This window comes from Pseudorca crassidens, chromosome 11 (assembly GCF_039906515.1).
Source record: "Pseudorca crassidens isolate mPseCra1 chromosome 11, mPseCra1.hap1, whole genome shotgun sequence".
Taxonomy (NCBI): Eukaryota; Metazoa; Chordata; class Mammalia; order Artiodactyla; family Delphinidae; genus Pseudorca; species Pseudorca crassidens.
In genome coordinates this window covers 68119314-68133028 of record NC_090306.1, presented here as the reverse complement: position 1 = coordinate 68133028, position 13715 = coordinate 68119314, and the positions used below count along the sequence as shown (strand labels likewise).

The window sequence follows — 13715 nt, the reverse complement described above, 5'->3', positions numbered from 1 at the left end:
ATAGCATCTGGATAGTGATACAGAAACATGAATAGACACAATAAGGAAATGACAAATAGCTGAAGACATTACTCAGTCATACCTCACATTCCAAACCTGGCGTAGGTGTTAGCTTGTCAATCGCAGTGAAGTCTGATGGAGTAATCATTTCTGAAGGAAATGAAGAGGTCCCCTGAATTAGTGGAGTGGTATTGATCATATATAAAATTCATTTGTGATATAGACCATGCTAAGAAATTTTATATAGATTATTTCATTTAATTCTAACAAGAACCCTGTGAAGTAGATAATAATATTATTGTCATTTTACAGATAAGGAGACTAAGGTTGTAGAGAGGTAAGCTGGTAAGTGTCAGAGGCAGAATTCGAACTTGGCAATTTTGATTCCAGAGCACTGGCTTTTAAGCACCATCCTAGAAACATCTTCAGTGCCTTGTTGGTGTCAACACAATTGTTTGAACAGGTAGAAATATCAATAGTATCACTAAAGATTGCTCAGGAGTTACAAATTTTGTTGCATTTCTAACATGCGTAGTGAGGTTGATTCATTTCCCTGGTGAATCTCTAAAATGTTTCCCTTGCAAGCAGAATAGTTGCTGCTGTGGATCGTTGGAGACCCCAGTTGGGTGTGGCGAAGGAGTTACCCATGGAAAGGGAAAACACAACTGGTAAACACATTTGTAAGAGTTCTTCCAAAGCTTTTTGTTAGTACTAAAGGTATCTCTAAAATATTCAAAATCTGAAGGACTATAGAAGAGTGAAAATGAATGGCTGAAATTTTGTCTAGCTGTAACTGCAGTGTCCATTGTTGATACCATCTAAAAATGACTATATTAGTTTCCTATAACTGCTGTAAACAAATTATTACAAATTTAGTGTTTTGAAACATCACCAAATTATTATCTTGTGGTTCTGGAAGTCCGAAGTCCTAAAATCAAGATATCAGCAAGGGCTGTACTCCTTCTGGAGCCCCTACGGAAGAATCTGTTTCCTTGCCTTTTCCAACTATGGATTCCCTGAATACTTTGACTCATGGTCCCTTCTTCCAACTTCAAAGCCACAGAATAATATCTTCAAATCTCAATTTCTCTCTCTCTCTCTTTCTCTCCCTCCCTCCCCTTCTCCTTCCCTGCTGATTCTGACATCTGACATGTGACACCTTCTCTGACTCTGACCCTCCTCCTTCTCTTTTATAAGGACCCTTATGATTACATTGGGCTCACATGGATAATCCAGGATAACTTCCCCATCTCAAAATTGTTAACTTTATCGCATCTGCAAAGTTCCTTTAGCATGTAAGGTCCCATATTTATAAATTCTGGGCATTAAGACATGGACATCTTTGGAGGGCCATTATTCAGCCTACCACAATGACATTAGACAAAACTTTTATTTTTTTGTTAAATAAATTCCATAAATAACCTTAATTTTGTACTTATTTTATGGCTTCTAACTTACAAAATAAATGAAGTAGAATAAAAATTCCCATTGCTTGGTCCTATAAACAGTGTTCATGGTATATTAGATGTTGTATCTTCTAGAGAATATGAAATTTTTACAGACTTAAATATCTTCATTTCCATCATCATAAATGTTTGAGCAAAGTAATAGGAGACAAAGTTCCAGCCCAGAGCAAGCACAGAGTCATGAAAAATTCTGATAACTGGGGGTCTGAGTGGTCTCAGCAATAAATTAGTCCATTGTTTTCTAAAATCATCAATGGGTTATAAGCACTGTCTTGGGGTAGAATTACAATAATCAAGCTTGTCGTAATAACCATAGCTTTATAGTAAGTTTTAAATTGCAAAGTATGAGTCCTACAACTTTGTCCTTTTTCAAGATTATTTTGGCTATTCTAGGTTCCCTGCATTTCCATATGAATGTAGGGTCACTTTGTCAATTTCTGCAAAGAAGTAACTGGGATTTTGATAGGTATTGCATTAAATCTGTAAATAAAATTTGGGAGCATTGTCATTTTAGCAATATTAAGTCTCCCAGGAACATGAGATGGCTTTCCATTTATTTTGATCTTCCTAATTCCTTCAATAACATTTTGTAGTTTTCATTGTACAAGTCATATACTTCTTTTGCCAAATGTATTCCTACATATTTTATGCTACTGTAAATAGAATTGCTTTCTTCATTTCATTTTTAGATTGTTCATTGCTAGTACATAGAAACACAATGATTTTAGTCACTGGTCTTTTTCTTCTGTAAGCTTGTTGATGTATTACTATTTGCCCATTAATTAGTGCTAACAGGTTTTAGTGGATACTTTAGAATAATCTGTATACAGGACCATATCATCTACAAATAAAAATAATTTTACAGGGTAGTTTTCTTACTTCTGAGGGTCATGGAGTAAAATCTATCTCCCCAATATAGTGACCACGGTACTTTAAATTGTTTTAGATGTTTAAAATATACAATGACTATTGATTTGGGGGGATATTACAGAATGCAAAGTAGACAGCAGTACTTAGAGGAATTAACAGTGTATGTCTCAGGTTTAGTACATGCAGTGTTAATCTAAACTTATTCACTCCGTAGATTATACAACACAGGGAAAGTACTACCAGCCCCTCTCAAAATATGCTTTAAACTATACTAAATTCACTGATGTCTAAAATTTTACAGCAGTAGAGTAATTCCTCATCTCTACAGTGCTAATAATAAGACCTCTCTCTTAGCTTTCTCATAAAGATTAAATACATGCAAAGTTCGTACTCCAATGCCTGACACATAGTAAGTACTCAGTAAATGGTAGCTATTAAGAATAGGAGTAATGAGTTGGGGAGGAACCAGACGGCAGAGTAGAAGGACGTGCTCTCACTCCCTCTTGCGAGAACACCAGAATCACAACTAACTGCCGGACAATCATCGACAGGAAGACACTGGAACTCACCAAAAAAGATACCCCACATCCAAAGACAAAGGAGAAGCCACAATGAGACAGTAGGACGGGTGCAATCACAGTAAAATCAAATCCCATAACTGGTGGGTGGGTGACTCGCAGGCTGGAGAACACTTATACCACAGAAGTCCACCCACTGGAGTGAAGGTTCTGAGCCCCATGTCAGGCTTCCCAATCTGGGGGTCCAGCAACGGGAGGAGGAATACCTAGAGAATCAGACTTTGAAGCCTAGTGGGAATTGATTGCAGGACTTCGACAGGACTGGGAAAAACAGAGACTCCACTCCTGGAGGGCACACACAAAGTAGTGTGCACATCGGGACCCAGGGGAAGGAGCTGTGACCCTGGGGTGACTGAACCAACCTACCTCCTAGTGTTGGAAGGTCTCCTGCAGAGGCGGGGGGTGGCTCTGGTTCAATGTGGGGACAAGGACACTGGCAGCAGAAGTTCTGGGAAGTACTCCTTGGCGTGAGCCCTCCCAGAGTCCCCCATTAGCCCCAACAAAGAGCCCAGGTAGGTTCCAGTGTTGGGTTGCCTCAGGCCAAACAACCAACAGGGAGGGAACCCAGCCCCACCCATCAGCAGACAAGCGGATTAAAGTTTTACTGAGCTCTGCCCACCACAGCAACAGTCAGCTCTACCCACCACCAGTCCCTCCCATCAAGCCTCTTAGATAGCCTCATCCACAAGAGGGCAGATAGCAGAAGCAAGAACTACAATCCTGCAGCCTGGCATGATATACAGTGGCATGATATACTCTACCCGGCAAGGATCTCATTCAGATTCGATGGAGAAATCAAAAGCTTTACAGACAAGCAAAAGCTAAGAGAATTCAGCACCACCAAACCAGCTCTACAACAAATGCTAAAGGAATTTCTCTAAGTGGGAAACACAAGAGAAGAAAAGGATCTACAAAACAAACCCCCCCCCAAAATTAAGAAAATGGTATTAGGAACATACATATTGATAATTACCTTAAATGTGGATGGATTAAATGCTCCAACTAAAAGACACAGTCTTGGTGAATGGATACAAAAACAAGATCCATATATATATATGCTGTCTACAAGAGACCCACTTCAGACCTAGGGACACATACAGACTGAAAGTGAGGGGATGGAAAAAGATATGCCATGCAAATGGAAATCAAAAGAAAGCTGGAGTAGTTATACTCATATCAGATAAAATAGACTTTAAAATAAAGAATGTTACAAGAGATAAGGAAGGACACTACAAAATGATCAAGGGATCAATCCAAGAAGAAGATATAACAATTATAAATATATATGCACCCAACATAGGAGCACCTCAATACATAAGGCAACTGCTAACAGCTATAAAAGAGGAAATCGACAGTAACACAATACTAGTGGGGGAATTTAACACCTCACTTACACCAACGGACAGATCATCCAGAAAGAAAATTAACAAAGAAACACAAGCTTTAAATGACACAATAGGTCAGATAGATTTAATTCATATTTATAGGACATTCCATCCAAAAACAGCAGATTACACTTTCTTCTCAAGTGTGCATGGAACATCCTCCAGGATAGATCACATCTTGGGTCACAAATCAAGCCTCAGTAAATTTAAGAAAATTGAAATCATATCAAGCATCTTTTCTGACCATAACGCTATGAGATTAGAAATGAATTACAGGGAAAAAAACGTAAAAAACAAAAACACGTGGAGGCTAAACAATACGTTACTAAATAACCAAGAGATCATTGAAGAAATCAAAGAGGAAATCAAAAAATACCTAGAGACAAATGACAATGAAAACACGACGATCCAAAACCTATGGGATGCAGCAAAAGCAGTTCTAAGAGGGAAGTTTATAGCTATAAAAGCCTACCTCAAGAAACAAGAAAAATCTCAAGTAAACAATCTAACCTTACACCTAAAGGAACTAGAGAAAGAAGAACAAAAAAACACAAAGTTAGCAGAAGGAAAGAAATCATAAAGATCAGAGCAGAAATAAATGAAATAAAACAAAGAAAACAAGAGCAAAGATCAATAAAACTAAAAGCTGGTTCTTTGAGAAGGTAAACAAAATTGATAAACCATTAGCCAGACTCATCAAGAAAAACAGGGAGAGGACTCAAATCAATAAAATTAGAAACAAAAAAGGAGAAGTTAAAACAGACACCGCAGAAATACAAAGCATCCTAAGAGACTACTACAAGCAACTCTATGCCAATAAAATGGACAACCTGGAAGAAATGGACAAATTCTTAGAAAGGTATAACCTTCCCAGACTGAATCACGAAGAAGTAGAAACTACGAACAGCCCAATCACAAGTAATGAAATTGAAACTGTGATTAACAATCTTCCAACAAACAAAAGTCCAGGACCAGGTGGCTTCACAGGTGAATTCTATCAAACATTTAGAGAAGAGCTAACACCCATCCTTCTCAAACTCTTCCAAAAAATTGCAGAGGAAGGAATACCCCCAAACTCATTCTATGAGGCCACCATCACCCTGATACCAAAACCAGACAAAGATACTACAAAAAAAGAAAATTACAGACCAATATCACTGATGAATATAGATGCAAAAATCCTCAACAAAATACTAGCAAACAGAATCCAACAACACATTAAAAGGATCATACACCACAATCAAGTGGGATTTATCCCAGGGATGCAAGGATTCTTCAATATACACAAATCAATCAATGCGATGCACTATTTTAACAAATTGAAGAATAAAAACCATATGATCGGGCTTCCCTGGTGGCGCAGTGGTTGAGAGTCCACTGCCGTTGCAGGGGACATGGGTTCGTGCCCCAATCTGGGAAGATTCCACATGCTGCGGAGCAGCTAGGCCCGTGAGCCATGGCCGCTGAGCCTGTGCATCCGAAGCCTGTGCTCCGCAATGGGAGAGGCCACAACAGTGAGAGGCCCGTGTACCGCAAAAAAAAAAAAACCATATGATCATCTCAGTAGATGCAGAAAAAGCTTTTGACAAAATTCAATACCCATTTATGATAAAAACTCTCCAGAAAGTGGGCATAGAGGGAACCTACCTCAACATAATAAAGGCCATTTACGACAAACCCACAGCAAACATCATTCTCAATGGTGAAAACCTGAAAGCATTTCCTCTAAGATCAGGAACAAGACAAGGATGTCCACTCTCACCACTATTATTCAACATAGTTTTGGAAGTCCTAGCCATGGCAATCAGAGACAAAAAGAAATAAAAGAAATACAAATTGGAAAAGAAGAAGTAAAACTGTCACTGTTTGCAGATGACATGATACTATACATAGAGAATCCTAAAAATGCCACCAGAAAACTACTAGAGCTAATCAATGAATTTGGTAAAGTTGCAGGATACAAAATTATTGCACAGAAATCTCTTGCATTCGTATACACTAATGATGAAAAATGAAAGAGAAATTATGGAAACACTCCCATTTACCACTGCAACAAAAAGAATAAAATACCTAGGAATAAACCTACCTAGGGAGACAAAAGACCTGTATGCAGAAAACTATAAGACACTGATGAAAGATATTAAAGATGATACCAACAGATGGAGAGATATACCATGTTCTTGGATTGGAAGAATCAATATTGTGAAAATGACTATAGTACCCAAAGCAATCTACAGATTCAATGCAATCCCTATCAAATTACCAATGGCATTTTTTACAGAACTAGAATAAATCAGCTTAAAATTTGTATGGAGACACAAAAGACCCCAAATAGCCAAAGCAATCTTGAGGGAAAAAAACAGAGCTGGAGGAATCAGACTCCCTGACTTCAAACTCTACTACAAAGCTACAGTAATCAAGACAATATGGTACTGTCACAAAAACAGAAACATAGATCAATGGAACAAGATAGAAATCCCAGAGATAAACCCACGCACCTATGGTCAACTAATCTATGACAAAGGAGGCAAGGATATACAATGGAGAAAAGACAGTCTCTTCAATAAGTGGTGTTGGGAACACTGGACAACTACATGTAAAAGAATGACATTAGAGTGGCTTCCCTGGTGGCGCAGTGGTTAAGAATCTGCCTGCTGGTGCAGGAGACACAGGTTTGAGCCCTGGTCCAGGAAGATCCCACATGCCATGGAGCAGTTGGGCCCGTGTGCCACGACTGCTGAGCCCATGTGCCACAACTACTGAAGCCCGTGAGCCTGGAGCCCGTGATCCACAACAAGAGAAGCCACCACAATAAGCATGCACACTGCAACTAAGAGTAGCCCACACTCTCCACAAGTAGAGAAGGCCCGCACACACCAATGAAGACCCAACGCAGCCAAAAATAAATAAAATAAATAAATTATTTTTTTTTTAAAAAGGAATGAAATTAGAACACTCCCTAACACCATACACAGAAATAAACTCAAAATGGATTTGAGACCTAAGTGTAAGACCAGACACAATAAAACACTTAGAGGAAAACAAAGGAAGAACACTGAAATAAATCACAGCAAGATCTTTTTTGACCCACCTCCTAGAGTAATGGAAATAAAAATAAACAAATGGGACCTAATGAAACTTTAAAGCTTTGGCACAGCAAAGGAAACCATAAACAAGATGAAAAGACAACCCTCAGAATGGGAGAAAATATTTGCAATGAATCAATGGACAAAGAAGTAATCTCCAAAATATATAAACAGCTCATGCAGCTCAATATTAAAGAAACAAACAACCCAATCAAAAAATGGGCAGAAGATCTAAATAGACATTTCTCCAAAGAAGACATACAGATGGCCAAGAAGCACATGAAAAGCTGCTCAATATCACTAATTATTAGAGAAATGCAAATCAAAACTACAATGAGGTATCACCTCACACCAGTTAGAATGGGCATCATCAGAAAATCTACAAACAACAAATGCTGGAGATGGTGTGGAGAAAAGGGAACCCTCTTGCACTGTTGGTGGGAATGTAAACTGATACAGCCACTATGGAGAACAGTACGGAGGTTCCTGAAAAAACTAAAAATAGAATTACCATATGATCCAGCAATCCCACTACTGGGCATATACCCAGCGAAAACCATAATTCAAAAAGACACATGCAGGGCTTCCCTGGTGGCGCAGTGGTTGAGAGTCCGCCCGCCGATGCAGGGGACACGGGTTCATGCCCCGGTCTGGGAAGATCCCACATGCCACGGAGCGGCTGGGCCCGTGAGCCATGGCTGCTGAGCCTGCGCGTCCGGAGCCTGTGCTCCACAACGGGAGAGGCCACAACAGTGAGAGGCCTGTGTGCCACAAAAAAAAAAGATTGATGACTAATAAGAACCTGCTGTATAAAAAAACAAACAAACAAAAAGAAAAACAACTAATACTAAACTTTCGTTGGGTTATTTGTATGGAAATATGTTAATATAAATGTTTCAGACATTACATGAAATTTCTAAAAACCTTATATGTTCTGGTATAATGTTATGTCATAATTCTAGTTATTACTTTAAAATGTATATCTCAGAAATAACTAAATTTCCTTGTCAATTGCATTATTATGAACTTTCATCAAATCTTTAACCGTGGTAATTTTTAAGTCTTTTGTCATTTACAGACAGTTCTGGGTGTACTCTGATGCTTTTGCAAAAATGTTCCTATAAAAGGGTTTCATCTTCAAGGAATTCATGGAAAAGACTCTGACAAGTACAGGTTTCTGGTAACTGACTATACTGCTGAACTGAATGAATAAGCATTTTCAGAACTCTAATGGAAAACTGATGAATTCATAAAAGTGCTAACAAAAGATCAAGATGAAAAAAAAATTAATTACATGCGACTGAGTGAACTGGTGAGGATGATTATAATCTTTGTGACTTTCTGTTTGAATAAAAAAAAAAATCCCACAAGGACTCAGAGACAAAAACTATACAAATCAATTTTCACTGCAAAGTAAAGGAGCTGTTACAGTGGAGGATTACTGGACTGAATGTCAATATTATGACATAGTATGAGTGTGTTTCGTGTTTGGTAATTGCAATCATTGTTGCTTTTGTTGTGGTCATGCATTTACAATGCTTGGTGTCAGTTTATTTATCTCTTGTAAAAATAAAATACAGTGTGTGTGTGTGAAAAAAAAATAAAATAATAAATATCATAATTAAAAAAAAAAGAATAGTAGTAATAGCGATGATTGTAGCGAGACTATTATTTGGAAGATGTCACAGGACTTATTAAAATCCTCCAGTGATTCGCCATGGCCTTCAGAAAAAAACACAAACCCAACAACTTTCCTCATGGGCCGTTTGTGATCTGGCCTCTAAACATCTCTTCCAGACCATCTCTTGGCACAATTCCCCCACACCACACTCTCAAGGTGCGATGACCTGCTTGAAGCCCCTCTGTGTGACGGGTTCCCTCTCGGCTGCAGGCCTTTGCACGTGCACACACTTCCTCCTTCTAGCTATCCACCTCTGACCTTCTGTTAGCCAACTGAGACCACACGTCCAGAATAAGACCCCTCCTGCTTACCGCTTGGACTTACTCCTACCGTAATATCACAACAGCCTATGGACTATTCGCTGTTTTAGGGTTGGAGCTGTGACTTGTTCACCATTCTCCCTTCCTCCCCCCTCCCCACCCCCAGTGTCAGGACAGTACCTGGCAGTGTTGACACTCAATGAAAGCTTGTCAAACATATTTAAAGAATAAATATCTGAATTTTTCTAAATTATAACCCCAGGAGATATAATACATTAGGTTTGTCAAGCCTCACTGTGAGTGGATTTATTCAATCCTTTCCTGAGGCAAGCTTCACAGTGAGGGAGCTAAGTGAGGGTTTGAGCCCAGAATGCCTCCTCCAGAGGCTGTGAGAGAACACAGGAATGAGAATAATAGTGCTTAAAGGATGACTTCATTTGCCTTAAAGTCTCTTCAGCGTCAGCTTAGTCACTGTGAAAATTTAATCAGGATTTAGCAAAAGCTAAATTCTAGGCAAAAAACGTGAGGGAAGTTCTTATTATCTATACTAACTGAAATGGGACAGAGGTGGACCAAATGTAGAAGCCATTCTGAAAATGTGGCTTGTTGATCCAGTGAACAGCTACTTAGTGAGACCAAAGTGACTGCTGGGTTCTCTCATGGATGGGATAGTACTAACACCAGTAGCTGTTTAGGAGTGCCAAGATTTAAATTACATGATGCTAAGTTTAGTGTCTAAAGTTGTAACGATACCTGTAAACATGGGTAGAGATGGCTTACCTGGAGAAATTAATGCTGGTTCTGTGGGAATCAGAGGTATGCCTACAAAGAAGCAAAGATACTCTTCTTTAATCTGTTTTGCTTAAAGTGAAGCCCACATAGTTCATATAAGGATGTTTAGCTTTAAGGAAAATATTTTGGGAGAGAGCTTGCAGAAGGAATGTGAGAGCAAAGACTTACATGGTTTAGAAAGTAATTCAGAATCCAAAAACTTTGAAAAGGACAATGAATAAGAATCTCATGAAGGTTTATTGTCTGTCTAAAACTTCTGTTTATAGTCACTTGCCATCACATAAAAAATATTCAAGTATTTTACTTTTCAGAATAAGTGAAGTAAGGTTCACACTTACAGTCTTCTGGGTGAACACATTTGAGAGTGACTTCATCAAGGATCATAGTTTTAGGGCAGTAGGGCAAGCATCCTTCAACCCTTTAGATGAAGAAAAAGTTAAAGTAAGAAAAAAATTTTAATATAAAAATATATTACATTTAATATAGGAAACTAAGATACAGTTTTCCTAAAATTCTTCTATTCTCCTTGTCAAGCACTAAGCAGTGCTCTGCTTGCTGTTATTCCATCATACCTCATTGTACGAAATCACAAGCTAGTGGATGATAAAGAAGTATTCATGATTGAGGCAGAATCTGAACACAGAATTTTCAAAACATACACTTATGTTTGGGACACACTAAGGCCATGTTCTATAATTGTGATTTTACTCTATGTTCATCATATCGTTACTTTCCTATGCTCCCCAACATATAAGCAGAGAGACACACTCTTTGAATATCCATAAGGATGTTGGTAGAACAAAAAGAGAATGTTCAGGGGCTCTGCCTGCTTATTATTAAGCCCTGAAGTCATTGAAAAGTAGTTAGAAATCTCTGGGTGGCAGAGATGGAGGTGGGACATGGCTGCTCTTCTCTGAGAACAGGGAAGGGGGATGGCAGAGGCTGCAGTTCTCAAGAGCCTCAGGGCCTGTGCCCAAAATAGTGGCCGTGCTCTGGGAGGAGGTGGTTGTATATGAGCCTAAGGAGACTGAATTTCAAGCCCCAAAACGTCTGGTCTTGTGTGTGGTACATGAAATCAGGAGGCCCACATTTCAAGAAGCATGGGCTTGGGAATCGGGGACCAAAAACAGGCAGGACCATCCTGAATGCTTATCCTCTAAGGGAATGAAGCCAAGATAATGACTGAGGTAAAGTCTTCCTTCTCGTTCAGTTGGGGCTCAGAGTCCAATTTATTCTGATGCAAAAGAAATATATCCTTCATGTACAACCAATTATTAGATTCATAACTACTAGAGAGAATTACTGTACATATAGTTTAAAAAAGGCTTGCTTATCTGCCTCTCAAATACACCAGCAGGCTATGATACTATTTTTAATATTTTAAAACATTTCCATTTGCCTTATCTATAAAGTAAAAGATTTGGACCAAAAATACAGCCCCTTTCCAATTCACTTGACACTAGGGGCACGTGTTGCCACCAGAGGGCACTCTTTCATGGAAGGAAATCCAAAACCAAGAAAAGCTAATTTCTCTTTTTAACAGAGACCCTTTGGCCATCTCTTGGATACTTCCTTCACAAATTTTTTTAAAAAACATTAACAGCTCAGCTTATAAGACCAATTATTTATTTCATAAAGTGAACTTAAATAATAAAATTTTAACCAGTATATGATATTCCTATCCTACTCTGAACTCTGTCAAGCAAAAAAGAAAAAGTTACTAGATTACTGAAAATACTAGGGCCGGTTGATTATCCTCACATTAAATAAACATCATTTTTTATGCAACTCAATTATTCTGCAGTTGCTTTATGCAAGTCAAAACCACAGCTATCGTTTTAAAATCATCTTCCAAAACCCAGTGACTTGTTCCTTTAAAATGTCATCATGGTTGCACACAGCAGGGTCCTCTTTATTTTGTCATACCACTGGTAATCTAGTCAACTTCTGACTGAAAAATATGCCTCAGATGTAGAACAGTTCTTATAATAGGTATATTATGTAATAGGGATAGCTCTGCTTACATATGGGCTCTGTGGTATGCTAGTTGGCATCTTTTCTCATAAAAGTTCTCATTTCCACTAGATATTTTTATTTTCAACACTTGCTATGTGCCAGAAACTGAAATCATCTAGAACAAGCAGGGTGGTTCTGCTGGGGACTTGAAGGAGGCGTGCAGGGCTATGTTGACACGCCAGCTCAGTACTTGAGTCTCCCCTCAGGACGGCAAGTACCAGGGGGAGCCATAATGAGGTGCCTCAGCCCAGGGAACCGGAAGAAGTAGAAAGAAGTAGTGGTGAAGACAGAGATGAGAAACAGTTTGGCAGGGGGGAAGTTTCATGCCAAGTCTCTTCTCTGCGTTCTAACTATACCAAAAAAGAAACTTCGGGGGAGCTACAGACCAAACAATGGAAGCACTGAGGATCTGGGTTCAACCACCCTGGAGACTGGGTATGCCACAAGAAATAAACTAGCCAAATGCCACTTCAAAATATAGCTCCATTTCCTCCCCAGTGCCAGGGCTGGCCTTGCCCCTCTCTTTTTCTTCCTTCCTCCCCCACATGCTCTCCTTCCTATGGGGCCCCTGTTATTTCCCCTCCTCCCGATGGCTCCCAGAAGAGACAGGAAATAGGTTTGTGAATGTGGGAGGTCCAAGTGAATGGTGAAGACTTCTTTTCAGAAAGAACTGGTTGTTTTTATTTTTAAGAAAATAAACAGAAATATCATTTCCTTCTCTCTGTTCCCATAGCACCTGTTACCCAACAGGATGTAGTTGTTCAAACTCTGGCTCTGCTGCCTGCAAACTGTGTGGTCTGAGGCAAGTTGCTTAACTTCTCTGTGCCTCGGTTTGTTTTCTCTTCTGAAAATGGGAATAATGAGATTACCAATTGTACAGCACTTAGCACAGCATGTGTCATGCTGTAAATACTTCAATGTGCTAGTTGTTGTGGTGGTTATTCCTCTAGCCCTCTTTCCCCTGTATTGTCAAGTATTTGCTATTGTTCCTGTCTTCTTCCTAAAGACTGTGAGCTCCTTGAAATAAGGGCTACAACTCATTTACTCATATGTCAGAACCTTTTCTAGTGCCAGTGTTTGTTGTAGAGCAGAAGCTCATAAATGACTAATGGAAAATGATTCTTTTAAAAATATTCCCTCCTACTACTGTTGCATTTCTCTGTTCTCCTTTACAACAAAATTCCTTAAAAAAAAAAAAAAAAAAGCTGTTACATTGCTTATCTCCATTTTGCCTCTTCCTATTCTCCAGATCACCAAATCCAACAAACAATTTTCAGTTTGAAATTTAAAATCCTCAGAACCAAATTCCTGGCTTTTCCTCCAAACTGCTCCTCCTAACATCTTCCTTATCTTAGTAAATGGCAACTCAGCCCTTCCGTTAAATTGAAATCATTCGAGTTGATATTTGACCAGTTTTGACCACAAAAATGGCGATTTCATATGATTCTGAAACATACAAAATGCTGAGACCTGAACTGGAGTCCTTAACTCCTCTTTCTCTCATAACTGACCTTGACTCTATCAGCATCCCTTATGGCCCTAAGTTCAAAATATATCCAGAATCTGTTCACTTCCCACATA

The 13715-nt window shown here is 39.0% G+C and overlaps 1 protein-coding gene across 1 annotated transcript in view; it reads right to left on the bottom strand.

The window, feature by feature from the left end:
* OTOGL (otogelin like) overlaps positions 1-13715 on the bottom strand; it is a 149428-nt gene that overhangs the window by 40667 nt on the left and 95046 nt on the right. Inside the window, 4 exon segments of the mRNA XM_067697438.1 lie at positions 83-150; positions 9209-9214; positions 10080-10148; positions 10457-10536. Of these exon segments, the coding sequence (XP_067553539.1) occupies positions 83-150; positions 9209-9214; positions 10080-10148; positions 10457-10536 (223 nt within the window).